Source organism: Melanerpes formicivorus, unplaced genomic scaffold, assembly GCF_026170545.1.
Source record: "Melanerpes formicivorus ecotype bairdi unplaced genomic scaffold, bMelFor1.0.p_v2 SCAF_77, whole genome shotgun sequence".
Lineage (NCBI taxonomy): Eukaryota > Metazoa > Chordata > Aves > Piciformes > Picidae > Melanerpes > Melanerpes formicivorus.
The window spans coordinates 973,073-996,469 of record NW_027142429.1 but is presented as its reverse complement, the minus strand read 5'-3'; the positions used below and the strand labels follow the sequence as shown (position 1 = coordinate 996,469).

At 59.4% G+C, this 23,397-nt stretch overlaps 1 protein-coding gene across 1 annotated transcript in view; it reads left to right on the top strand.

Annotated features, from left to right (window-relative positions):
* Positions 1-23,397, top strand: part of EXD3 (exonuclease 3'-5' domain containing 3) — a 454,860-nt gene that overhangs the window by 110,231 nt on the left and 321,232 nt on the right. The window contains exons 5-7 of the mRNA XM_068164114.1: positions 8,711-8,775; positions 12,980-13,147; positions 15,011-15,178. Of these exons, the coding sequence (XP_068020215.1) occupies positions 8,711-8,775; positions 12,980-13,147; positions 15,011-15,178 (401 nt within the window). The remainder of the gene's footprint in view (positions 1-8,710; positions 8,776-12,979; positions 13,148-15,010; positions 15,179-23,397) is intronic.

Below are 23,397 nucleotides of genomic sequence, written 5' to 3'. Positions count from 1 at the left end.
GAGCCCCAGGAGCTGCTGCTCTCTCTTCCTCCTGGCACTCTGGGCTTTCAAGCTCTTCCCTGTGCTCTCATCACTGCTGTGGTTGCTTTGCTCATGGAGTGACCATTGCTAACAGCTGGAAGTCTTCATCCCATGAAAGTCTGTGCAGAACTGAGCTTGGAGGTTTGGGTGGTGCTGGTGGGACCCCTGAAGGTGCTTTTCTGGGCCCTGGGACCGGCCCTTGCTTTTGCAGGCTCTCTCCTGTTGCTCTTCTACGTTGTGCATCTGAGCAGTTGCTGCTTCTGCTCATGCTGCAGGGTCTGGAGGTCCCTGCAGCCTCTCCTGTCCTTGTCCCCTGAGCTGAGCTCAGCTGCTCATGTGGCTCAGTTCTGTCCATTTGTGTCCCACTGCCCCTGCTTTGTTTCCTTGCCTTTGTGCTGCTTCTTTCCTCCCTTTTCTGTTGAGCAATCCTCTGCCCTCCCAGCTTTGCCCTGGAAGCCTTAGCAGGCTCCTTGTAAGGTCCTGTCCTTTTCCCTGGATTTCCAGGAATCCAGACTGCTTCCTGGATTCCTTCTGGTTCCTGCTGCTTCTCTGGCTCCTTCTGGTGTGTGCCTGAGCAGGACCCAACTTGGAATTCCAATGGGAACACAGCAGTGCTGCTGCAGTGTCCCTGCCAAAGACAGTTTGCCACTCTTGAGGGGTGCCAGCAGAGCCATCAGGAGGTCAGTTCCCCCAGGAGGAACTGCAGGAGGCAGAAGAGATGACTTGTTCCTTTCTTTCAGGAGCCAAAACCATCTGGACCTTAAAAGAAAGCTGTGGACAATGTTTTGAGCAGGGCCTGTTGTGAATGGCCAGGGGGGGATGCTTTAAACTCAAAGGGGGAGATTCAGACTGGAGAGAAGGGAGAAATGTTTGCTCCTGAGGGTGGTGAGAGCCTGTGCCAGGCTGCCCAGAGAGGTGAGAGCTGCCCCAGCCCTGGCACACAGTGAGAGCCTGGCCCAGGCTGCCCAGAGAGGCGAGAGCTGCCCCCTGGCTGGCACACAGTGAGAGCCTGGCCCAGGCTGCCCAGAGAGGTGAGAGCTGCCCCAGGCCTGGCACACAGTGAGAGCCTGGCCCAGGCTGCCCAGAGAGGTGAGAGCTGCCCCATGGCTGGCACACAGTGAGAGCCTGGCCCAGGCTGCCCAGAGAGGTGAGAGCTGCCCCATGGCTGGCACACAGTGAGAGCCTGGCCCAGGCTGCCCAGAGAGGTGAGAGCTGCCCCCTGGCTGGCACACAGTGAGAGCCTGGCCCAGGCTGCCCAGAGAGGTGAGAGCTGCCCCAGGCCTGGCACACAGTGAGAGCCTGGCCCAGGCTGCCCAGAGAGGTGAGAGCTGCCCCATGGCTGGCACACAGTGAGAGCCTGGCCCAGGCTGCCCAGAGAGGTGAGAGCTGCCCCATGGCTGGCACACAGTGAGAGCCTGGCCCAGGCTGCCCAGAGAGGTGAGAGCTGCCCCATCCCTGGCACACAGTGAGAGCCTGGCCCAGGCTGCCCAGAGAGGTGAGAGCTGCCCCATGGCTGGCACACAGTGAGAGCCTGTGCCAGGCTGCCCAGAGATGTGAGAGCTGCCCCATGGCTGGCACACAGTGAGAGCCTGGCCCAGGCTGCCCAGAGAGGTGAGGGCTGCCCCATCCCTGGCACACTGTGAGAGCCTGGCCCAGGCTGCCCAGAGAGGTGAGAGCTGCCCCATCCCTGGCACACTGTGAGAGCCTGGCCCAGGCTGCCCAGAGAGGTGAGAGCTGCCCCAGCCCTGGCACACAGTGAGAGCCTGGCCCAGGCTGCCCAGAGAGGTGAGAGCTGCCCCAGCCCTGGCACACTGCAGGTTTGGGGCTCTGAGAACCCTGCTGCAGCTGCAGCTGTCCCTGCCTGCTGCAGGGGTTGGCTCTGAAGGTGCCTCCCAGTCCACACCACTCTCTGATTCCAGGATTTACATCTTCTGCTCTTGCTGGAGGAGACTTAGGCACAGCAGCTGATCCAACATGAGCTGCAGTCTCTCCTCTCAGGTGGGACCAGGCCAAAGCCTGAGCCTGAGCCTGAGCCTGAGCCTTGTTCTCTGGGTCCTGCTTGGCTCCAGCAGTGAGTGCCTGTGGGTGACCTTGTTGTGCTCAGGTGAGACCCCACCTGGAGTCCTGCCTCCAGTCCTGGAGACCCTATGGCAAGAGGGATCTGGAGGTGCTGGAAGGTGTCCAGAGCAGGGCCAGGAGGATGAGCAGAGGGCTGGAGCTGCTCTGCTGTGAGCACAGACTGAAGGAGTTGGGGCTGTTCAGTCTGGAGAAGAGAAGGCTCCCAGGTGACCTCATTGTGGCCTTCCAGGATCTGAAGGGGGCTCCAGGAAGGCTGGGGAGGGACTGCTCAGGATCTCAGGCAGTGATAGGACTAGGGGGAATGGAATGAAGCTGGAGGTGGGGAGATTGAGGCTGGAGGGGAGGAGGAAGTTCTTCCCCATGAGAGTGGTGAAGCCCTGGCATGGGTTGTGCAGGGAGGTGGTTGGGGCCCTGTCCCTGGAGGTGGCTGAGGCTCTGGCCAGGCTGATCTAGTGTGGGGTGTCCCTGCCCATGGCAGGGGGGTTGGGACTGGATGATCCTTGTGGTCCCTTCCAACCCTGACTCATACTGTGATACTGTGATACTATAACTGTTTCATCCTGAGATACCTCCAAGGCTTTCCCAGGCAGGGCAGGGAGCAGCACTGTCCTGACACCAGGGCAGCACCATCAGCACTTCAGGGTTTGCTCTCCTTCAGTCCCCACCCTGGAAAACTGAGTGGGAATTGCCTCTTTCTTCTGCCCCAACAGAGCAGACAGCAGAGGCTTTGGGGCAGGTCATGCAGGAGGATGTGGTTGTCCTCTCATGGAGACCTTCTGGTCCAGCTGTTCAGTGCTGGCCTCCTTGCCCAGCAGTGGGGCTCAGCACCACCACAGGACAGGCCATGGAGGTCACAGAACCACACAATGGGTTGGCTTGGAAGGGAACTCAAAGCTCAGCCAGCTCCAGCCCCCTGCCATGGGCAGGGACACCTCCCCCCAGCCCAGCTTGCTCAAGGCCTCATCCAGCCTGGCCCTGAACACCTCCAGGCAGGAGGCAGCCACAGCCTCCCTGGGCAGCCTGTGCCAGAGTCTCCCCAGCCTCACTCTCAACCATTTCTTCTTCCTCCTCTCCACTCTCAGTCTCTCCTCTCCCAGCTCAAAGCCATTGTTCCTCAGCCTGGCACTCCCAGCCCTTGGCCAGAGTCCCTCCCCAGCTCTCCTGGAGCCCTTCAGGTGCTGGAAGGCTGCTCTGAGGTCTGCCTGGAGCCTTCTCTTCTCCAGGCTGCACAGCCCCAGCTCTCCCAGCCTGGCCCCACAGGGGAGGGTCTGCAGCCTCTGATCATCTCTGTGGCCTCCTCTGGAGCCTCTCCAGCAGCTCCAGGTCCTTCTTGTGCTGGGGGCTCAGAGCTGGAGGCAGTGCTGCAGGTGGGGGCTGAGCAGAGCAGAGCAGAGGGGCAGAATCCCCTCCCTGTGCTGCTGCTCTCCCTGCTCTGGCTGCAGCTCAGCACTCAGCTGGCTCTGGGCTGCCAGGGACCACTGCTGGCTCCTGGGCAGGTTGTCACCAGCTGACACCCCCAAGGCCTTCTCCTGCAGGCTGCTCTCAGCCACTCCTCTCCCAGCCTGGCTCTGTGCCTGGGATTTCCCTGCCCCAGCTGCAGGCCCTTGCCCTGGGCCTTGTTGTCCCCCATGGGGTAAGTTCAGGGTGGGTGCCTTCACCCCCAGGCTGTGGAGCAGGGGCAGGTTGTTTCCTCCTCACTGCTGCTTGCTCAGTGCCATGTGGGCCACAGGCTGAGCTGCTGAGGGCTGCCAGCAGAGAGGGTTTCCATGAGGCTGTGGGCTGGAGCAGTGGTGAGGTCAGGTTTCAGTGACAGGGAGGTGAGGTAGGGAAAAGCCCTGGCAGCAGAGGGATTGTTTTGTTTGCTGGAGGCTCAGAGAGCTTTTGAACAGGCTGAGTTACTGGCTGCATCTGAGCTGCAGCTCTGCTCTCCTAACTGCTCATTTCCTGCCTCATTCCAGCTCCTTCCCTGCATTAATCACACTCCAGATTTGCAGTGGATTTGGTTACACTCTGGGCTGCAGGCTCTCCCTTCTTCCCTTGTTCTGTGTGTGTCTGAGTTTCCTTGGGAGCCAGGCCAGGAGCAGAGCCAGGCCAGAGCCATGTCCAGGCATTCACACACAGGCTGAGCTCTGCTGGCTGCTGCACAACTGGGACCTGCAATTTCTTCCCTGTCCTTTTAAAGGGAGACTTTTCCTTTTGCAGAGCAGAGGCAGTAGCTGAGAGCAGGCAGTGTTGGGAGAGAGGGAGACCTCAGAGCAGCCAGAGGGGAGAGGGAAGTTGACAGCAAGCTGGGGGAAGGAGTTGATCAGTAAGAGGGCTGAAGGGCTCTGCAGAGGGACCTGGACAGGCTGGACAGATGGGCAGAGGCCAACAGGATGGCATTCAACAAGTCCAAGTGCCAGGGGCTGCACTTTGGCCACAACAACCCCAGGCAGAGCTACAGGCTGGGGGCAGAGTGGCTGAGAGCAGCCAGGCAGAGAGGGACCTGGGGATGCTGATTGACAGCTGCCTGAACATGAGCCAGCAGTGTGCCCAGGGGGGCAAGAAGGCCAAGGGCATCCTGGCCTGCAGCAGGAAGAGTGTGGCCAGCAGCAGCAGGGAAGTCCTTGTGCCCTGTGCTCAGCACTGCTGAGGCCACACCTTGAGTCCTGTGTCCAGTTCTGGGCTCCTCAGGTCAAGAAGGACATTGAGAGACTTGAAGGTGTCCAGAGAAGGGCAAGAAAGCTGGGGAGGGGTCTGGAGCACAGCCCTGTGAGGAGAGGCTGAGGGAGCTGGGGTTGCTTAGCCTGGAGAAGAGGAGGCTCAGGGGAGACAGTAAGCTCAGTGAGAGCTGTCTCCATTTGTCTGGGTTTAGTTTCTTCAGAGGTATTTTACCTGCAGCTCTTTCTGGAAAGCGTGCTGTTCTCTGATAGTTTTGACACCTGGGTGTTTCATCAATGGGCAATGGGCAAAACTGAGCCAGGGAGATGCACAAGAAACCAAAACCCCTAGGAGGGGGTTGGTCTCTTCTCCCAGGCAAGCAGCACCAGAACAAGAGGACACAGTCTCAAGCTGCGCCAGGGGAAGTTTAGGCTGGAGGTGAGGAGAAAGAGTAATTGGCCTTTGGAATGTGCTGCCCAGGGAGGTGGTGGAGTCCCCATCCCTGGAGGTGTTCCAGAGGGGATTGGATGTGGCACTTGGAGCCATGGTTTAGTCATGAGGTGTTAGGTGACAGCTGGGACTGGATGATCTCTGAGGTCTCTTCCAACTTGGTGATTCTGTGATTCTGTGGAAGCCCTGGGCTGTGAGTTCTCACTGTGGCATTTTCCACTTGGCTGCTGTGTCCCAGGGCTGGGTGGGTGGGAGCAGGACCCTGCTGGGGCTCAGCCAGGAATCACCTCACTGCTTCAAGTGCTTCCTAAGGGCAGGGCTGCAGAGCTGAGCTGGAGGAGGCACAGCTGAAGCATGACCTGAAGTACAAAGTGAGACTGAAGGCTGAGCCAGAAATCCAGGCTCTGGAGATGAGCTGTGGGGGAAGTGTGGAAGGCAGAAGGTGAATGAAAGGCTCTTTCCTTTGTGGTTGAAGGGTTTCCCTTTGGGAGGTGCCCTGAATATCCAAGGAGTGGTTCTGGAGAGCTCATTCAGATCTCTCTGCATTGATCCTTCACATCTGAGCAGCATCCTGCATTCCTCACATGCAGTACTCAGAGCATTCTGAGTCATGGCTTCCTAGGAAGGGCCTGGGGATGAAACCCAGCTGCACAGGAGGGGACACAGGCCTGATGGAGGGGGGCCAGGGGAGACCACAAAGTTGATCAGGAGGCTGCAGCACCTCTGCTGTGAGGACAGGCTGGGAGAGCTGGGGCTGTGCAGCCTGGAGAGGAGAAGGCTCCAGGGGAGACCTCAGAGCTGCCTTTCAATATCTGCAGGCTGGGGAGGGACTGCTCAGTCTCTGCAGCATCCAAGTGAAGGTGGTGGTGCTCCCTGGCACAGTGAGCAGGCTCTTGGTGTGAGCTGCAGACAGCTGCTGAACAGCTCTGCTCCCACTCCTGGACAACAACCAGCAATGGGCACTGGCAGCCCAGAAGGCCAAGGGCAGCCCAAAGGCTGCCCTTGGCCTTCTGGGCTGCCAGTGCCCATTGCCAGAGATGGAGAGAGAGGATCCTGCCCCTCTGCTCTGCTCTGGGGAGACCTCACCTGCAGGGCTGGGTCCAGCTGTGGGACCTGGAGCTGCTGGAGTGGGTCCAGAAGAGGCCACAGAGATGATCAGAGGCTGGAGAACCTCTGCTGTGGGGACAGGCTGGGAGAGTTCAGCCTGGAGAAGAGAAGGCTGCAGGCAGACCTCAGAGCTGCATCTCAGTATCTGCAGGGGGGCTGCAGGCAGGCTGGGGAGGGACTGTTCAGAAGGGGCTGTGGGGATAGGAGGAGAGGCAATGGTTTGAAAGTGGAGCAGGGCAGAGTCAGGTTGGACATCAGGAGGAAGTTCTGCACAGTGAGGCTGGGGAGAGCCTGGCACAGGCTGCCCAGGGAGGAGGTGGTTGAGGCTCTGTCCCTGCAGACATTCAAGCTCAGACTTGCTGTGGTCCTGTGCAGCCTGCTGTGGCTGGAGCTGTCCCTGCTGCCTGCAGGGGGGTTGGGCAGGATGAGCTTTGAGGCTCCCTCCCAGCCCAGTGCAGTCTGCAAAGCTGTGAGTCCAAATGTTGCTGCCTGATAGTCAAGCATTCCTGAACATTTGGTTCAGAGATGCTGGGATGGGGAACAGTGGGATGATAGAATAGAATAGAATAGAATAGAATAGAATAGAATAGAATAGAATAGAATAGAATAGAATAGACCAGGTTGGAAGAGACCTTCAAGATCATCCAGTCCAACCTATCATCCAACACCACCTAATCAACTAACCCATGGCACCAAGCACCCTATCAAGTCTCCTCCTGAACACCTCCAGGGATGGGGACTCCACCACCTCCCTGGGCAGCACATCCCAAAGGCCAATCTCTCTTGCTGGGAAGAACTTTCTCCTCACCTCCAGCCTAAACCTCCCTTGGCACAGCTTGAGACTGTGTCCTCTTGTTCTGGTGCTGGCTGCCTGGGAGAAGAGACCAACCCCCACCTGGCTACAACCTCCCTGCAGGGAGTTGCAGAGAGCAAGAAGGTCTCCCCTGAGCCTCCTCTTCTCCAGGCTAAGCAACCCCAGCTCCCTCAGCCTCTCCTCACAGGGCTGTGCTCCAGACCCTCCCCAGCCTCCTTGCCCTTCTCTGGACACCTTCAAGTCTCTCAATGTCCTTCTTGACCTGAGGAGCCCAGAACTGGACACAGGACTCCAGGTGCAGCCTCAGCAGTGCTGAGCACCCGGCAGGATGAGCTCTCTGCTCCTGCTGGCCACACTCTTCCTGATGCAGGCCAGGTTGCCATTGGCCCTCTTGGCTGCCTGGGCACACTGCAGGCTCATGTTCAGCCTACCATCAACCACTACCCCCAGGTCCCTCTCTGCCTGGCTGCTCTCAGCCACTCTGCCCCCAGCCTGTAGCACTGCCTGGGGTTGCTGTGGCCAAAGTGCAGCCCCTGGCACTTGGATGTGTCAAACAACGCTGCTGTGAAAAACAAGAGGAGATAGAGGATCACTGCTGAGGCCAGGGGCTCAGGGAAGTAGGTGAAAAGTAAGAGGGAAAAGTCCAAGCACTCTGCTCCTGGAGTGCTTCATCACTCTCTTTTCCAGCCCTGCCACTAACCCCAGCAGCAGTTCAGCCTCTCCTCACCCAGATCTCATCAGGCTGCTCCCAGCCCAGTGTGCACAGCCTGCCCCCCAGCACAGGGCCAGGCAGACAGAGGTTGATCTCCCCAGCCCCTCACATCTTCACAGTATCAGTCAGGGTTGGAAGGGACCACAAGGATCAGCCAGTTCCAACCCCCCTGCCATGGGCAGGGACACCCCACACTAGATCAGGCTGGCCAGAGCCTCACCCAGCCTGGCCTTAAACACCTCCAGGGACAGGGCCCCAACCACCTCCCTGCACAACCCATTCCAGGGCTTCACCACTCTCATAGGGAAGAACTTCCTCCTCCCCTCCAGCCTCAATCTCCCCACCTCCAGCTTCATTCCATTCCCCCCAGTCCTATCACTGAAGGCCACAGAAGCTCTCAGCACTCCAGAGCTGCTGCAGTACCAAATGCTGCAGTACCAAATGAGTGCTGCAGTACCAAATGAGTGCTGCAGCCCCTCCCCAGCCCCTGGGAGATGCTCTTCCAGGAGTGTTCTGCTCTCCTGAGGAGGAGGTGGGGGCTGGGGGCTGGATCTGCTGTGCAGCAGCAGCATGGCTTAGTTGTCAGTGCCCCAGTCCAGCTCTGCAGCAGCAGTCTGGGAGGCTGCTTGGTTAAAGCCAAGCATGGATGAGGTCTGCTGCTCTGCCTGCTCCTCTGTGGGGCTTTCAGAGCCAGGGGTTTCAGCACTCTAATCCTGAGTGGCAGTTGGGAGGGTGGTGGTTTCAAACACAGTGGCATGGAGTAGCTGCATCTCCTGTGAGGAACAAAGCCCCAGTGTGTCTGGGCTGCCTGTGCACAGCCAGTAACTCTGCTTTGTTTTGCTTCTCTCCCCCTCCCCTTCTCTCCCTCTCTCTTCCCCCTCCTCCAGGCCAGGACCCACTCCTGTTGCTGAAAACCCTTCAGCTTCTCTGGACAAAGAAAGAGATGGAGAAGGTAAGGCTGAGCCTGCTGTCCCTGCTGCAGCTGCTGGCAGCATGCAGAGCATGTCCAGAGGCAGAGCCCCTGGGTCAGGCCTGCCACTCTGCACTGGCCTTCCCTCCAGCACACAGGGGAAGAGCCTCTGCCTTTGCTGCAGGGAGTGGGGAGTGTGGTGTGAGGCAGCTCAGGGGCTCAGATGAAAGAGCTGAAGGTTCTACATGGCTGCATTTCACAGGGGGCAAAATCAAAGTTGCTTTTGTCCTCTTTGAAGCCATTTCCCCTGCCCATTAAATGAAGACTCTTTGGGAATGGGGGCAGGATATTGCTAGCAGCTGAGACAGTGAGGGCTGAAGGCAGCAGAGAGGTGGCCTGTGCCCAGCAGAACAGCAGCAAAGGTTCCCCAGAGATGTCCTTGTCCTGATCTGCTTTGGGTTTGCCTTTCAGAGTGGTGAGCACAGCTCACACTGCCTGCCCACACTGCTCTGCCCCCAGCCAGCACCCCCTGGGCTCCACATGGAGATGCTCATGGGGAGCAAAATGCTCTTCATCTAAGTCAGGGAGCTGGACAACTACCAGAAGCATTTCATGCATCAGCTTAGAGAATCCCAGAGCTGGCAGGGCTAGAAAGGAGCTCAAGGCTCAGCCAGTCCCAACCCCCTGCCATGGGCAGGGACACCTCACACCACAGCAGGTTGCTCACAGCCACCTCCAGCCTGGCTGCAAACACCTCCAGGCAGGAGGCTTCCACCACCTCCCTGGGCAGCCTGTGCCAGGCTCTCACCACCCTCCTGGGGAACAACTTCTTCCTCACAGCCAATCTCAATCTCCCCATTTCTAGTTCTGCTCCATCCCCCCCAGTCCTGTCCCTCCCTGACACCCTCAAAAGTCCCTCCCCAGCTTGCTTGCAGCCCCCTGCAGCTCCTGGAAGGCCACAAGAAGGTCTCCTGGGAGCCTTCTCCTCTCTAGACTGCACAACCCCAACTCTCTCAGTCTGTGCTCACAGCAGAGCAGCTCCAGCCCTCTGCTCCTCCTCCTGGCCCTGCTCTGGACACCTTCCAGCCCCTCCAGATCCTTCCTGGCACAGAGGCTCCAGCACTGGCCCCAGAGCTCCAGCTGTGGTCTCAGCAGGCTGCCATGGAGGTGTCCTGGGGCAGAGCTTCCCTACTGATGGAGGAAAAGCTTCAGGCTGCCCATGGGTCACCCCTGCAGCTCTGCTTATTCAGTGTCTGCTGCTGGAGGGCTAATCCTGGTGGGACCTGTGGTTGGCAGAGCTGCAGCTGCCCTCAGAGCCACCCTGCAGGCAGCACTGTGTGAGGCAGGGCACAGGCAGCAACCTGCTCTGAGCCTGCAGGCAGCACTGTGTGAGGCAGGGCACAGGAGCCCTTCAGGTACTGGAAGTCTGCTCTGAGGACCTGGAGCTGCTGGAGAGGCTCCAGAGGAGGCCACAGAGATGATCAGAGGCTGCAGAACCTCCCCTGTGGGGCCAGGCTGGGAGAGTTGGGGCTGTTCAGCCTGGAGAAGAGAAGGCTCCAGGCAGACCTCAGAGCAGCCTTCCAGTACCTGAAGGGCTCCAGGAGAGATGGGGAGGGACTCTGGCCAAGGGCTGGGAGTGCCAGGATGAGGAACAATGGCTTTGAGCTGGGAGAGGGGAGAGTGAGAGTGGAGAGGAGGAAGAAATTGTTGAGAGTGAGGCTGGGGAGACTCTGGCACAGGCTGCCCAGGGAGGCTGTGGCTGCCTCCTGCCTGGAGGTGTTTGGGGCCAGGCTGGATGAGGCCTTGAGCAAGCTGTGCTGGTGGGAGGTGTCCCTGCCCATGGCAGGGGGTTGGCACTGGATGAGCTTTGAGGTCCCTTGGTCCTTCCCAGCCCAAACCATTCCATGGATCTCTGAACTGACCTTTAATGCCAGGGAGCTCCTCTGACTCTGTGTGCATTAACTAATCTGTGCTGTTAACTTGCCTGGAGCCTGCTGGTCTCCAATCAGTGACCTGAGCAGCTGCCCATGGCTTGAGCTCTGACAACATTGAGGTCTGACAACATTGCCTACATAGGAAAGGCAGTTTGGGGATGAGCAAGAGGCATCAGCCCTGGGCTGTGCAGTAGGGACCAAAAGTGGATGATGGAGTTGTGTAGTTTGAGCCTCAGCAGAATCTCCCTAGTGCCATGACCTGTCAGGGGGTAGAAACCCTCCAAGGAGCACTCCCTGCCATGGGCACCCATGGAAATGGGAATGGCAGTCACAGGCTGGAGAGGAATCCTTCCCTGGCAGGGAGAGGAATCCTCCCCTGGCAGGGAGGGGAGCCAGCCAGGCACCCAGCACTCTGCCACTCTGAGCTCAGGTCGCTCATGGTTGGGGTTTTTGCCTTCCCTTTGGTTTTCTTTCCCCTCCTTCACACACACCACAGCTGAGGCCTCCAGACTGCCAGGAAGTCCTGAGGAAGGCTTTTCCTCTGCTTGTCCATCTGGTGCAGAGTCAAACTCGGTGTAGGGAGCAGCAGTCTGTGCCCCTGGCAGCTGGCTCAGCGTTTGGAGATGCTCAGCCTCTGGCCGCTTTGCCCTCACAGGACCTGGTGTCTGCTGGGGCCCATCCTGCCAGCGCCCCGGCGCTGCCTGCAGCCCCAGGAGGAGCTGAATGGTGTGGTGAAAGCTCTCCTTCAGTCTGAATGTGCTGCAGAGGGGCTCTGGGGGGAAGCAAAGACAAGAGGCCGTTTGTAAAGCTTTAGCTGGCAAGTTGTTTTGTTTTCCTTTGGCTGTTGGGTTGGATGCTTGTGGTTGGGCCAGAGCTTGCCTTTCCCTTCTGCTGCATCTCACAGCAGAGCCTCAGCCCTGTCTTCAGCAGGGCAAATTCTTGCCACAGGGAAGAATACTCAGAGGGAGCAATCTGCTCTCTAGAGTCCCAGCTCTGTTAGCCCCCAGCTGCTTGCTGCTGCCGTTGGTACTCCAGTGAGAGAGGAGCAGCGGTAGGGACTGCGGCTTCTGCAGGCATGAGAGGCACCGCGGCAGAGAGCTGTCTTCCAGTAAACCCTGCCGAGGAGGAGAACAGCACACATTCACTGGCAAGCTTTCCGTGGATGTCCTTTTGTTTTCCATGGCATTCTTCAGCTGCTGTGCTGTTGTCCTTGGCGGGGCCGCCGCCCGCAGGCGCTGGCTCCGGGGGCGCTCAGCAGCTTGGGGCTTCTGCCTGCTTAGAGCCCGGGAAGAAAGCGAGCAGCTGCTCCCGGTGACTCCCGGTGACTCCCGGTGACTCCTGCCGCTCTCTGCTTGCCCCTGGCTCCGTGCTGCTGCGTGGAGCAGGCGGTGAGGGGTCCCGGGTGGGTACTGAGGGATGCCACTTCCTCACCCTGCCAACCCCCCGAGCTCCCTGGAAACCACTCCCGGTGTAAACAGCATAAAGATACTGCTCAGTGCTGCTAATTTATCACTTCTACCAGATGGGGAGTAAGTAGCCTATTAACATTCACAAAGTGAGGGTCCAGTTCCTTCACATTTCTAAACACATCACCCAGGGATCCCTGAGATTGATGGTGTGGAGCTTTCCCATGTCCCAGCCCCCTTCCCGCAGCCCGCAGCCGCCGGGAGCTGCCCGACACCAACTTCCCTGCCCAGGTGGCTTGGGAGGGGAGGAGTGGAGATGAGGCAGGACGGCAAAGCAGCGGCGCTAGGGCTCTGCTGTTTCCTTCTGTTGAATCCCCTGTGTAAAATCCAAGCTGCTTTGGGGCTCCCAAGCACCGCAGTCACCCCGAGGAGCGCTGCAGCAAGAGCCCTCGGGGCTGCAGGTTGCGCTACGAGCCCGAGGAGAGTTTCTGTGCTCTGGTGCTTGGAGGTCTCTCAGAAGATGAGGAGGTTTCTGAGGCTGGTTACCCACCTTCAGTGTCGCCCTTTTCCTGCTAGCACCCCTTTCTCCAGCCCGCTGCCATTCTGCCCCCTCCCCCGGGGCCCAAGCCCCCTTTGTCTGCCCGACAGAACAACTTCTCTGTCTTTATGGGATAATTAGTGTGGACAATTGCTGCTTTTCCCATTGGGCTTGAGGGGCAGTGAGCCATGAAGGGATCTGTAATGACATGAAAAGTCACTGGAGGCACGGATGGTGGCTGAATAGCAACAGTTACCTCTCTGAATAGATGAAATGAGAAAACCCCAAGCTTTGTGTTCAGCCGGGGGGAGGGGGGCAGGATTCGCTCAGCTTTGTGTCTGTGACAATGTGGTTTTGTGTCTCCCCAGCTCAAGGAAGAAACCAGGAGGGGCTTTGCAGGACTGCAGGACCCATTGGCAGGACTCTTGGACATGCTGGAGAGCAGCAGTGATTGGAAGGGGAAAGGGCATTCCCTCTGGTATCACATCAGCACCGAGCTGGAGCTGTGGATAAAAGAGCATCCTGCTGTTCAACAGGTTAGAGAGGGAGAGCAAGGAGCCAGCAGAAAGGAGAGGGCAGCTGATTGTAATGTCCCTAGAGCATCCCCAGGTTCACTTCATGGCCTACTCCAGCCTGCACACGGGCAGTGTGCCCCTGTGTGAAGCTCACACTGAGATGATGCTGGCACTGCAGGCTGGCCTGGGGAGGGGATCCTGGGGGGAGCTGTCTCCCTGTCCGAGCTGGGCTTTCCAGCCTGCTGCATCAGGCTGCTCTGATCAAAGGTTGATCTTGCAGCTTTTGCTGTGCTGGAGGCTTTCCCACTGGCACTCACACCCCACTGTCAGGATAACCCCAGTGGCAGCAATCTACTCTGCATAGTCTCCCAGCTCTGCAGATAGAAGGCAGTTACTGCAGGGTTGCTTAACTCCTGCCACATGGCTGGGAGTGCAGGAAAGGGGAGCAGGGTGAGATTGCAGCAGCTGAGTGAGGAGCATTGTAAGGCTGGCTCATCAGGTTATGCCTCCTAATGTTTGCCATTCCCTGTGCCTCCATATATCCTGGCTGAGATGAGCTCCTTGTCTGTGTGCTTTTGGCTCTCAGCTGCCAGCTGCTTCGATGTTTGTGTTGCTTCATTTCCCAGTTTCCCAAATGGTTCTTCTTTGGATGCTGAGTTCTGCCACTGCAGTGTCTGCACAGTGCTGCTGGCACTCAAACTCCTGGCACTGAAAGGCCTGACACTGAAATTCCTCTCTCATAAGAGAATGCTCATGGAGGAACACAAGGAGGGATCACAGAATCACCAAGGTTGGAAGAGACCTCAAAGATCATCCAGTCCAACCTGGCACCACAGACCTCACAGCTAGACCATGGCACCAAGTGCCACATCCAATCCCCTCTTGAACACTTCCAGGGATGGGGACTCCACCACCTCCCTGGGCAGCACATCCCAATGGCTAACAACTTTCTCAGTGAAGAACTTTCTCCTCACCTCCAGCCTAAACCTCCCCTGGCACAGCTTGAGACTGTGTCCTCTTGTTCTGGTGCTGGGTGCCTGGGAGAAGAGACCAACCCCCACCTGGCTACAACCTCCCTGCAGGGAGTTGCAGAGAGCAAGAAGGTCTCCCCTGAGCCTCCTCCTCTCCAGGCTAAGCAACCCCAGCTCCCTCAGCCTCTCCTCCCAGGGCTGTGCTCCAGACCCCTCCCCAGCTTTGTTGCCCTTCTCTGGACACCTTCCATCAGCTCAACATCTTTCCTAACCTGAGGAACCCAGAACTGGACACAGGACTCAAGGGGTGTCTTCAGCAGTGCTGAGCACAGGGCAGGATGAGCTCTCTGCTCCTGCTGGCCACACTGTTCCTGATGCAGGCCAGGATGCCCTTGGCCTTCTTGGCTACCTGGGCACACTCCTGGCTCATGTTCAGGCAGCTGTCAATCAGCACTGATGCTTGAGTCTGTGCATCTTCTGGCCATCTTTTGCACTCAGGAGCAGACCTGGGAATGCAAACTGAGTTGCTGTGCCTGATAGGTGAGAGCTGCCTTGAGGGGAGTTGCTGGATTGAAGGATTCTCTGCTGGGAACCGGAGGGTTGGGCTGCTCCGGCGGCCTCGCTCCAGGTTCATATTTCACTTGTGCACAAGGCCATATTCCTCTTCCAGAATCAGCCCACAAACATTTAATGCTTTTAAATTGGATGCTGTGGAAAAAGAGAAATGTGCTGCATATTGTTCTGATTCCTGCTTGCAGCCTCCAATGGGAAACTGGAGAATCCCTTCCCAGGGGCTTGGCTTCCCCCCTGTTCCAGCGAGCTGCGCTCTCGGCCGCCCTTGCCTTGCAGCCGCCTCGACCGGCTCTGGGTTGGGTGCCTGGGGTGTTAATGTGGGCTTGTTTTCTCTTTGCAGCCTGGCCCCAAGCTGGAGGAGCTGCAGGCCCGTGTGCTCAGGCTGCTAGCCCAGTGCCCAGCTAATCTCCTTGAGCCCCTGGTTAGCATCTACCAGCTCCGCAGCGCAGAGCGCAGCGCTCTGCTCGAGCACGTCAGCCAGCTCTGGCGGCAGGGCGCTTACAAAGAGGTAGGTCCTGTCCCTCAAGCAGTTACCTGCCAGCCTCTCCCCTTCTCTCTTCCTGTCTGCATCCCTTTGTGGATGCATTTCAATGTGAATTCCCCTCCATGGCAGCAGCTGCATGCTGGGAATGGTCCAGCTTAGCCTGGCCTCCCCGTGGCCGTGAGGGGGCTGTGCTCGGCCTCGTCTCCCCCAGCAGCTGGGGACAGAGTGCCAGTGAATTCCTCCTCCTGCTCTTTGGTGACCTTTGCAAGCAACAAGGTGACTAGGGTTTCATTTGGGGAATTGAAGAGGGTGGCTATGTTCTCTTTGTTTGGTTTCTTGTCCTTGGCAAGAGCAGAAGGGACTTTGCTCGTTGGTTGAGGGCCTGCTGTGCCATCTCCTGTCTGCCTGCAGCGAGGGGGGGGCTCAGGGAATCTCTGTTCCCCCCTGGCTCCCCTGATCAAAGGCTTTGAGGGGTTTGGAAGCCTCTTTACCTTTGTGGCTCCCATTCAAAACATGTTACAGGTCCTGCATCTGACTCTGAGTGGATTACACCAGCTGGAGCTCACCCAACCCAGACTTTTGCCCTGTGGTTTAAACACTTAGAGCATCTCCAGCCTCACTGTGAAGTCTCAGTGGCCTCAGGAGCGTTCCCCTGAGCAAGCTACAATCCTCTTCATGCTTGGGGTTTTGAAAGGTCTGTTTTTCTCCAGGGGGGAATGGGTCCCTTGGATGGTGGAGGACAGCTTGATCTTGTTTAGCAGCAGAAGAAAATCAAATAGCAGTTTTGTAACCCTGCTCTTCAGTTAACCCCAAGGCCCACCTGAGAGCCTGGGGTTCCATTCCCCACTGCCTAGCATGCTGAGGCAAGGATATTGGGTGGACAGTAAGTTCTCCATGGGCCATGTGCTCTTGTGGCCAAGAAGGCCAAGGGCATCCTGGGGGGCATTGAGAAGAGTGTGTCCAGCAGACTGAGGGAGGTTCTCCTCCCGCTCTGCTCTGCCCTGCCGAGACCCCACCTGGAATATTGCATCCAGCTCTGGGCTCCCCAGCTCAGGAGGGACAGGGATCTGCTGGAGAGAGTCCAAGGGAAGGCTGTGAGGATGATGAAGGGACTGCAGCACTGCCTGGGGAGGAGAGGCTGAGAGCCCTGGGGGTGCTCAGTCTGGAGAGGAGAAGCCTGAGAGGGATCTGATCAATGTCTATCAATAGCTGAGGGCTGGGGGTCAGGAAGGAAGGGACAGGGACAGGCTCTGCTCAGTTGTGCCCTGGGACAGGACAAGGAGCAAGGGGTATAAACTTCAGCACAGGAGGTTCCACCTCAGCATGAGGAGGAACTTCTTCCCGGTGAGGCTCCCAGAGCCCTGGAGCAGGCTGCCCAGAGAGGTTGTGGAGTCTCCTTCTCTGGAGCCTTTCCAGCCCCACCTGGATGTGTTCTGTGTGCCCTGTGCTGGATTCTCTGCTCCTGCTCTGGCAGGGGGTTGGACTCCCAAGATCTCCAGAGGTCCCTTCCAGCCCCTAGCATCCTGTGAGCTGTGAGAGTTCCTATTTGATGAGCAGTTCACAGGTAGCTCCTTGAAGCTGACTCCTTTTGCTCAGTAAACTTTTGCACATGCCTGGGAGCCCTACCTGGGCCCTCGTGTTCAGCTCTCCCTGAGTGTGATGGTGAAAGCCAAGGCTCCAAGGCCATTCCTTGCTTTCATTAGGGATGATGCAGTTCTCTCTAGCTCTGCCTTTGGAAAGCTCTGGCAGTTTTTATGATTGGATTGTTTTCCTCTCCTCCCTTGCACAGTAAAGTTCATTTACTGGTTGTTCCCAGTGTGAAGAGCAGGAAACCTCAACTGTTGCTTACCCTCAGCCATAGCTTTCTTCTGGCTCTGTTCTGCTGCCAGAGGGATGAATAGAATTCTCTTCAAGAATAACAGGAAATCATTTCCTGCCCCTGGGGACTGATCATACCTAAGCTGACAGCAACTGACCCCAAAAACCCTGGAACTGGGGCCCTGAGCACTCCTGGTGGGCTGTGCTGTGTCTGTTTGTCCTGCTCTGCCCTGTCTTTCTGCTGGGGCAGTGAAGCACTTTCACATGTAGGATTTTGGGCTCCTCTCTCTCTCTCCCTTTGGCAAGACAGAAAGGCTTCTAAACCCCTGCTGTCACAGCACCACAGGGTGGTTGGGGTTAGAAGGGGCTTCCCAAGGTCAGCTAGGCCAACATCCTTGCAGTCAGCAGAAGCATTCTCCACTGGATCAGGTTGCTCAGAGCCTTGGTGAGCCTGACCTTGAATATCTCCAGGGCTGGAGCCTCAGCCACCTCCTTGGGCAACCTGCTGCAGTGTTCCAGCAGCCTCCTGGGGCAGAACTTGTTCCTCACATCCAATCTCAATCTGCTCTGCTCTGGTTTGAAGCTCTTGCCCCTGGTCCTGTTCCCTGCAGGCCTTTGGCAGCAGTCCCTCTGCAGCCTTCCTGTAGCCCCTGCAGGTATTGGAAGGCAGCTCCAAGGTCTCCCTGGAACCTTCTCTACTCCAGGCTGACCAACCCCAGCTCCCCCAGCCTGTCCTCACAGGAGAGGCCCTCCAGCCCCCAGGTCATTTCATGGCCCTCCTCTGGAGCTGCTCCATCAGGCCCATGCCCTTCCTGTGCTGAGGGTCCAGAGTGATTTATTGTCTTGCTGTATCTCCAGTGAGACCCCAGCATTTGTTCTGGAGGAGCATTATTCCCTCTGCCTGTTCTGATGCATTTCCTGCTGTGCTGTGTGAACCACAGGGGTCCCCAGCTCTGCCCCATGGGCTCAGAGGCTTTTCCCTCTCAGGGGTGTGGAGAAAAAGCAGTTCCAGAAACCCCTGAGCATGGCCACGGTGGTTGCCTGTTCCTGAAGCACATCTGGCACTCTCCTTAGGCCTTGCTTTAGCAGAGCTGCTCAACAGCCCAACCACTTTGTGAATGGCAGCAGCCAGGAGCTCGCAGGGAGGTCCTGGAAGGGCTTCCTGATGAGACAGGCAGTGGGGGTTGGTGGCCAGAAAACCATTGGTGGTGGAGAGGCAGTGGTGGGGCTGGTGCCTGGTGGGGCTGGTGCCAGGTGAGGCTGTGCAGGGGGCACAGGTGATGGGGCAAATCCAGAGAGTCATGGAGTGATTTGGGCTGGAAGGGCCATCCAAAGGTCATCTGTTCCAGCCCCCTGCAGGCAGCAGGGACATCCTCCACTAGCTCAGGTTGCCCAGAGCCCTGTCCAGCCTCCCCTTGAATATCTCCAGGGATGGGGCCCCAACCACCTTCCTGGGCACTTCCAGAGAAGGGCAACTCAGCTGCTGAAGGGTCTGGAGCACAAGACTTGTGAGGAGCAGCTGAGGGAACTGGGGGTGGTGAGTGTGGAGGAAAGGAGGCTGAGGGGAGACCTCCTTGCTCTCTCCAGCTCCCTGACAGGAGGCTGGAGCCAGGTGGGGATCAGTCTGTGCTCTCAAGGAGAAGAGAAAATGGCCTCAATTTGTACCAGGGGAGGTTTGAGTTGGACACAAGGGAAAATTTCTTCCCCAAAAGGGTTGTCCAGGCCTGGCCCAGGCTGCCCAGGGCAGTGCTGCAGCCCCCATCCCTGGAGGGGTTTCCAGGCCTTGGTGCCACGGTGCTGAGGGCCATGGCTTAGCAGGGGGCATGGCAGTGCTGGGTGAAGGGCTGGGCTGGAGTGTCTCCAAGGTGTCCTACAACAGCTGCTTAGCCTGCAGAAGAGGAGGCTCAGGGGAGACCTCATTGCTCTCTGCAACTCCCTGCAGGGAGGTTGTAGCCAGGAGGGGGTTGGTCTCTGCTCCCAGGCAAGCAGCACCAGAACAAGAGGACACAGTCTCAGGCTGTGCCAGGGGAGGTTTAGGCTGGAGGTGAGGAGAAAGTTCTTCACTGAGAGAGAGATTGGCCCTGGGAATGTGCTGCCCAGGGAGGTGGTGGAGTCCCCATCCCTGGAGGTGTTCAGGAAGAGCCTGGCTGAGGCCCTTGGTGCCATGGCTCAGTTGCTCAGATGGTGCTGGGGGAGAGATTGGACTGGATGACCTCAAAGGTCTCTTCCAACCTGGTTCATTCTGTTCTATTCTAAACCATCTCTGTGATTCTGTGACCTGCCTTGGGGGGAGCAGCACAGCGGGAGGCTGCGGCAGGGGAGGCTGAGGGGGGGAGAGGCTGCAGCAGGGAGGCTGCAGTGGGGAGAGGCTGTGGTGGGGAGAGGCTGTGGTGGGGAGAGGCTGTGGTGGGGGAGGCTGTGGTGGGGAGAGGCTATGGCAGGGAGAGGCTGTGGTGGGGAGAGGCTGGGGCAGGGGAGAGGCTGCAGCAGGGAGAGACTGCGGTGGGGGAGAGGCTGTTGCGGGGAGAGGCTGTGGCAGGGAGAGACTGTGGCAGGAGAGGCTGTGGCAGGGAGAGACTGTGGCAGGGAGAGACTGTGGCAGGAGAGGATGCAGTGGGGAGAGGCTGTGGCAGGAGAGGATGCAGTGGGGAGAGGCTGTGGCAGGAGAGGCTGTGGTGGGGAGAGGCTGTGGCAGGAGAGGCTGTGGCAGGAGAGGCTGTGGCGGGGAGAGGCTGTGGCAGGAGAGGCTGTGGCAGGAGAGGCTGTGGCGGGGAGAGGCTGTGGCAGGAGAGGCTGTGGTGGGGAGAGGCTGTGGCAGGAGAGGCTGTGGCAGGAGAGGCTGCGGCAGGAGAAGCTGTGGCGGGGAGGCTGCGGCGGGGAGAGGCTGCGGCAAGGAGAGGATGTGGGGAGAGGCTGGGGTGGGGAGAGGCTGGGGTGGGGAGGCTGCGGCAGGGGGAGGCTGTTGCAGAGTGAGGCTCTGGCAGGAGAGGCTGTGGCAGGAGAGGCTGTGGCAGGAGAGGCTGTGGCGGGGAGAGGCTGTGGCAGGAGAGGCTGTGGCAGGAGAGGCTGTGGCGGGGAGAGGCTGTGGCAGGAGAGGCTGTGGTGGGGAGAGGCTGTGGCAGGAGAGGCTGGGGCGGGGGTCTGCAGCGGGGGGAGGCTGTTGCGGGGAGAGGCTGCGGCGGGGGGTGAGCGGCGGGGCAGCGCTGCCAGCGGATGGCACCAGAGCTCCCGCGCTGCCCGCTGCGGGAGCAGCCTGCGGACAGCAGCGGGGCCGGGGGGGGTCGCTGGCCCCTCGGGGGTGTGTGTGCACGGCCGGGGGCAGGCAGCGTGCGGCCGCCGCGGGAGCAGCCTGCGGCCGGCAGCGGGGCCGGGGGGGGGTCCCTGGCCCCTCGGGGGTGTGTGTGCTCTGCCGGGGGCAGGCAGCGTGCGGCCGCCGCGGACAGCAGCCTGCGGACAGCAGCGGGGCCGGGGGGGGGGGGGGGGGTCCCTGGCCCCTCGGGGGTGTGTGTGCTCTGCCGGGGGCAGGCAGCGTGCGGCCGCGGCGGGAGCAGCCTGCGGACAGCAGCGGGGCCGGGGGGGGGTCCCTGGCCCCTCGGGGGTGTGTGTGCTCTGCCGGGGGCAGGCAGCGTGCGGCCGCCGCGGACAGCAGCCTGCGGACAGCAGCGGGGCCGGGGGTCGCTGGCCCCTCGGGGGTCTGTGTGCTCTGCCGGGGGCAGGCAGCGTGCGGCCGCCGCGGACAGCAGCCTGCGGACAGCAGCGGGGCCGGGGGGGGGTCGCTGGCCCCTCGGGGGTCTGTGTGCACTGCCGGGGGCAGGCAGCGTGCGGCCGCTGCGGGAGCAGAGGGCGGCAGCGGGGCCGGGGGGGGTCCCTGGCCCCTCGGGGGTGTGTGTGCTCTGCCGGGGGCAGGCAGCGTGCGGCCGCGGCCGGAGCAGGGCAGCCAGGGCGCTCTGCACCCTGCACGGCGCTGCCGGGGCCGCTCCTCGGGGCCGCTCCTCGGGGCCGCACGGCAGGGAGAGCCCTGAGGGCTCCGCGGTGCCCGTGGGGAGCTTTAGCTGAAGCAGCTCTGTGCCTGCCCTGCAGCCCTCCGAGGGCTCCGGCCGCAGCCGCCCCGCGGGGCCGGGCGGGGGTGCAGCAGCCCCGGGGGAAGGCGGCGCAGGGCAGGCTGCGAGGGGCGCTGAAGGGGCCGGGGGGAAGGAGGGCAGGCAGAAGGCAGGCTAGCCTTTCAGGGGCGGCTTGGGTTACACTGCAGCCTCTCCCGGCGCGTCTGGGGCCGCCTGAATGAGGCTCTCCTGCGCGGCCAGCGCCGAGCCCCCGCACAAAGGGGACTCTTGTCAGCGGCAGGGCCCTCCGGGGAGTGAAAGGCATTGTCGGCGGGCCGGGGGCAGTCTGGCAGGCTGGGCATGCTTCAGTGCCCCATGATATCGCTCCGTCGCGGCGGCAATCGCATTCAGGGCTCTGTCAGCTTTGATTTGCAGGGTCTCATGACTTAATGTGCCGCGATATTTCACGTCCGGGGGGGGGCGGCTGTCGTGCCGGGGGATGAATGCCCTCCATTGTCCACCCCGGCACTTTATTTACATTCTTTTAAACAGCTTATAAAGGTGAAGGAAAAAAAAAAGAAGGAGAAGAAGAAGATAGCTGTGGGGGGAGGGGGAGGGGCGGGGAAGCGAATTCCTTTGCTGCTGCAGCAGCACTGCCTGGGTCAGACACGGTGAAACCTGCTGTCACGCTCGGCAGCAAGGTTCTCCTCCTGTTGAGCAGCCCCACAGCACGTCCTGGACAGGTGGCAGTGGAGGTGGGCTGAGGAAGGAGACAAGAAAGGATCTTTTTAGCTTCTGACAGGCAGAAATATTCCTGAGGCAGCTCCCACTCAGAGCTCTCTGAGGAGAGGCTGAGGGAGCTGGGGCTGCTTAGCCTGGAGAGGAGGAGACTCAGGGGTGACCTTATTGCTCTCTACAACTACCTGAAGGGGGGTTGTAAACAGGCAGAGGTTGGTCTCTTCTCCCAGGCAGCCAGCACCAGAACAAGAGGACGCAGTCTCAGGCTGCACCAGGGGAAGTTCAGGCTGGAGGTCAGGAGGAAGTTTTACACAGAGAGAGTGATTGCCCATTGGAATGGACTGCCCGGGGAGGTGGTGGAGTCACCATCACTGGAGGTGTTCAGGAGGAGACTTGACAGGGTGCTTGGTTACATGGGTTAGTTGATTGGGTGGTGTTGGGTGATAGGTTGGATGTGATGATCTTGAAGGTCTCTTCCAACCTGGTTTATTCTATTCTATTCTCTCCCTGGCAGGGACTGGCAGCACTCTGCTCCCCTCCATCACACTGCCTCCTGAAGGGCAGTGTGGAGCTAAGCTGTTGGTGGGACAGGCAGCATTTAGCTTCAAGCAGCCTGCTTGGTTGCCATCCAGACACATTCCTCCATGTGCACAAGCAGAGGATATTCACTCTGGGGATGTTTCATCCACAATGAATCATCCCCCAAGGGAGGATTCTGTCTGTTAGGTTCAGTCACTGATTGCTGTTTGGATGCAGAGCATGAGGGCTCTCTGTTAAAACTCAGCTGCTGAAAGGTGTCCTGACAGCAGCTGTGCAGCAGACAGGGGAAAAGATCTGCAGCCAGGAAGGCAAAGTTCTGTGTCAGTAAGGCATCAGTGCAGCAGAAGGCATTGGGTAGAAAGGATGGATGACCAAAAAGTTACTCTGAAAGGAATAGAGGTGGTGAAAGGTTGTGCTGTAGGGAGCAGAGCTGCAGGGCTGTGCTGTAGGGAGCAGAGCTGCAGGGTTGTGCTGTAGGGAGCAGAGCTGCAGGGTTGTGCTGTAGGGAGCAGAGCTGCAGGGTTGTGCTGTAGGGAGCAGAGCTGCAGGGCTGTGCTGTAGGGAGCAGAGCTGCAGGGTTGTGCTGTAGGGAGCAGAGCTGCAGGGCTGTGCTGTAGGGAGCAGAGCTGCAGGGTTGTGCTGTAGGGAGCAGAGCTGCAGGGTTGTGCCCTAGGGAGCAGAGCTGCAGGGTTGTGCTGTAGGGAGCAGAGCTGCAGGGTTGTGCTGTAGGGAGCAGAGCTGCAGGGCTGTGCCGTAGGGAGCAGAGCTGCAGGGCTGTGCCCTAGGGAGCAGAGCTGCAGGGTTGTGCCCTAGGGAGCAGAGCTGCAGGGTTGTGCCCTAGGGAGCAGAGCTGCAGGGCTGTGCTGTAGGGAGCAGAGCTGCAGGGTTGTGCTGTAGGGAGCAGAGCTGCAGGGCTGTGCTGTAGGGAGCAGAGCTGCAGGGCTGTGCCCTAGGGAGCAGAGCTGCAGGGTTGTGCTGTAGGGAGCAGAGCTGCAGGGCTGTGCCCTAGGGAGCAGAGCTGCAGGGTTGTGCCCTAGGGAGCAGAGCTGCAGGGTTGTGCTGTAGGGAGCAGAGCTGCAGGGTTGTGCCCTAGGGAGCAGAGCTGCA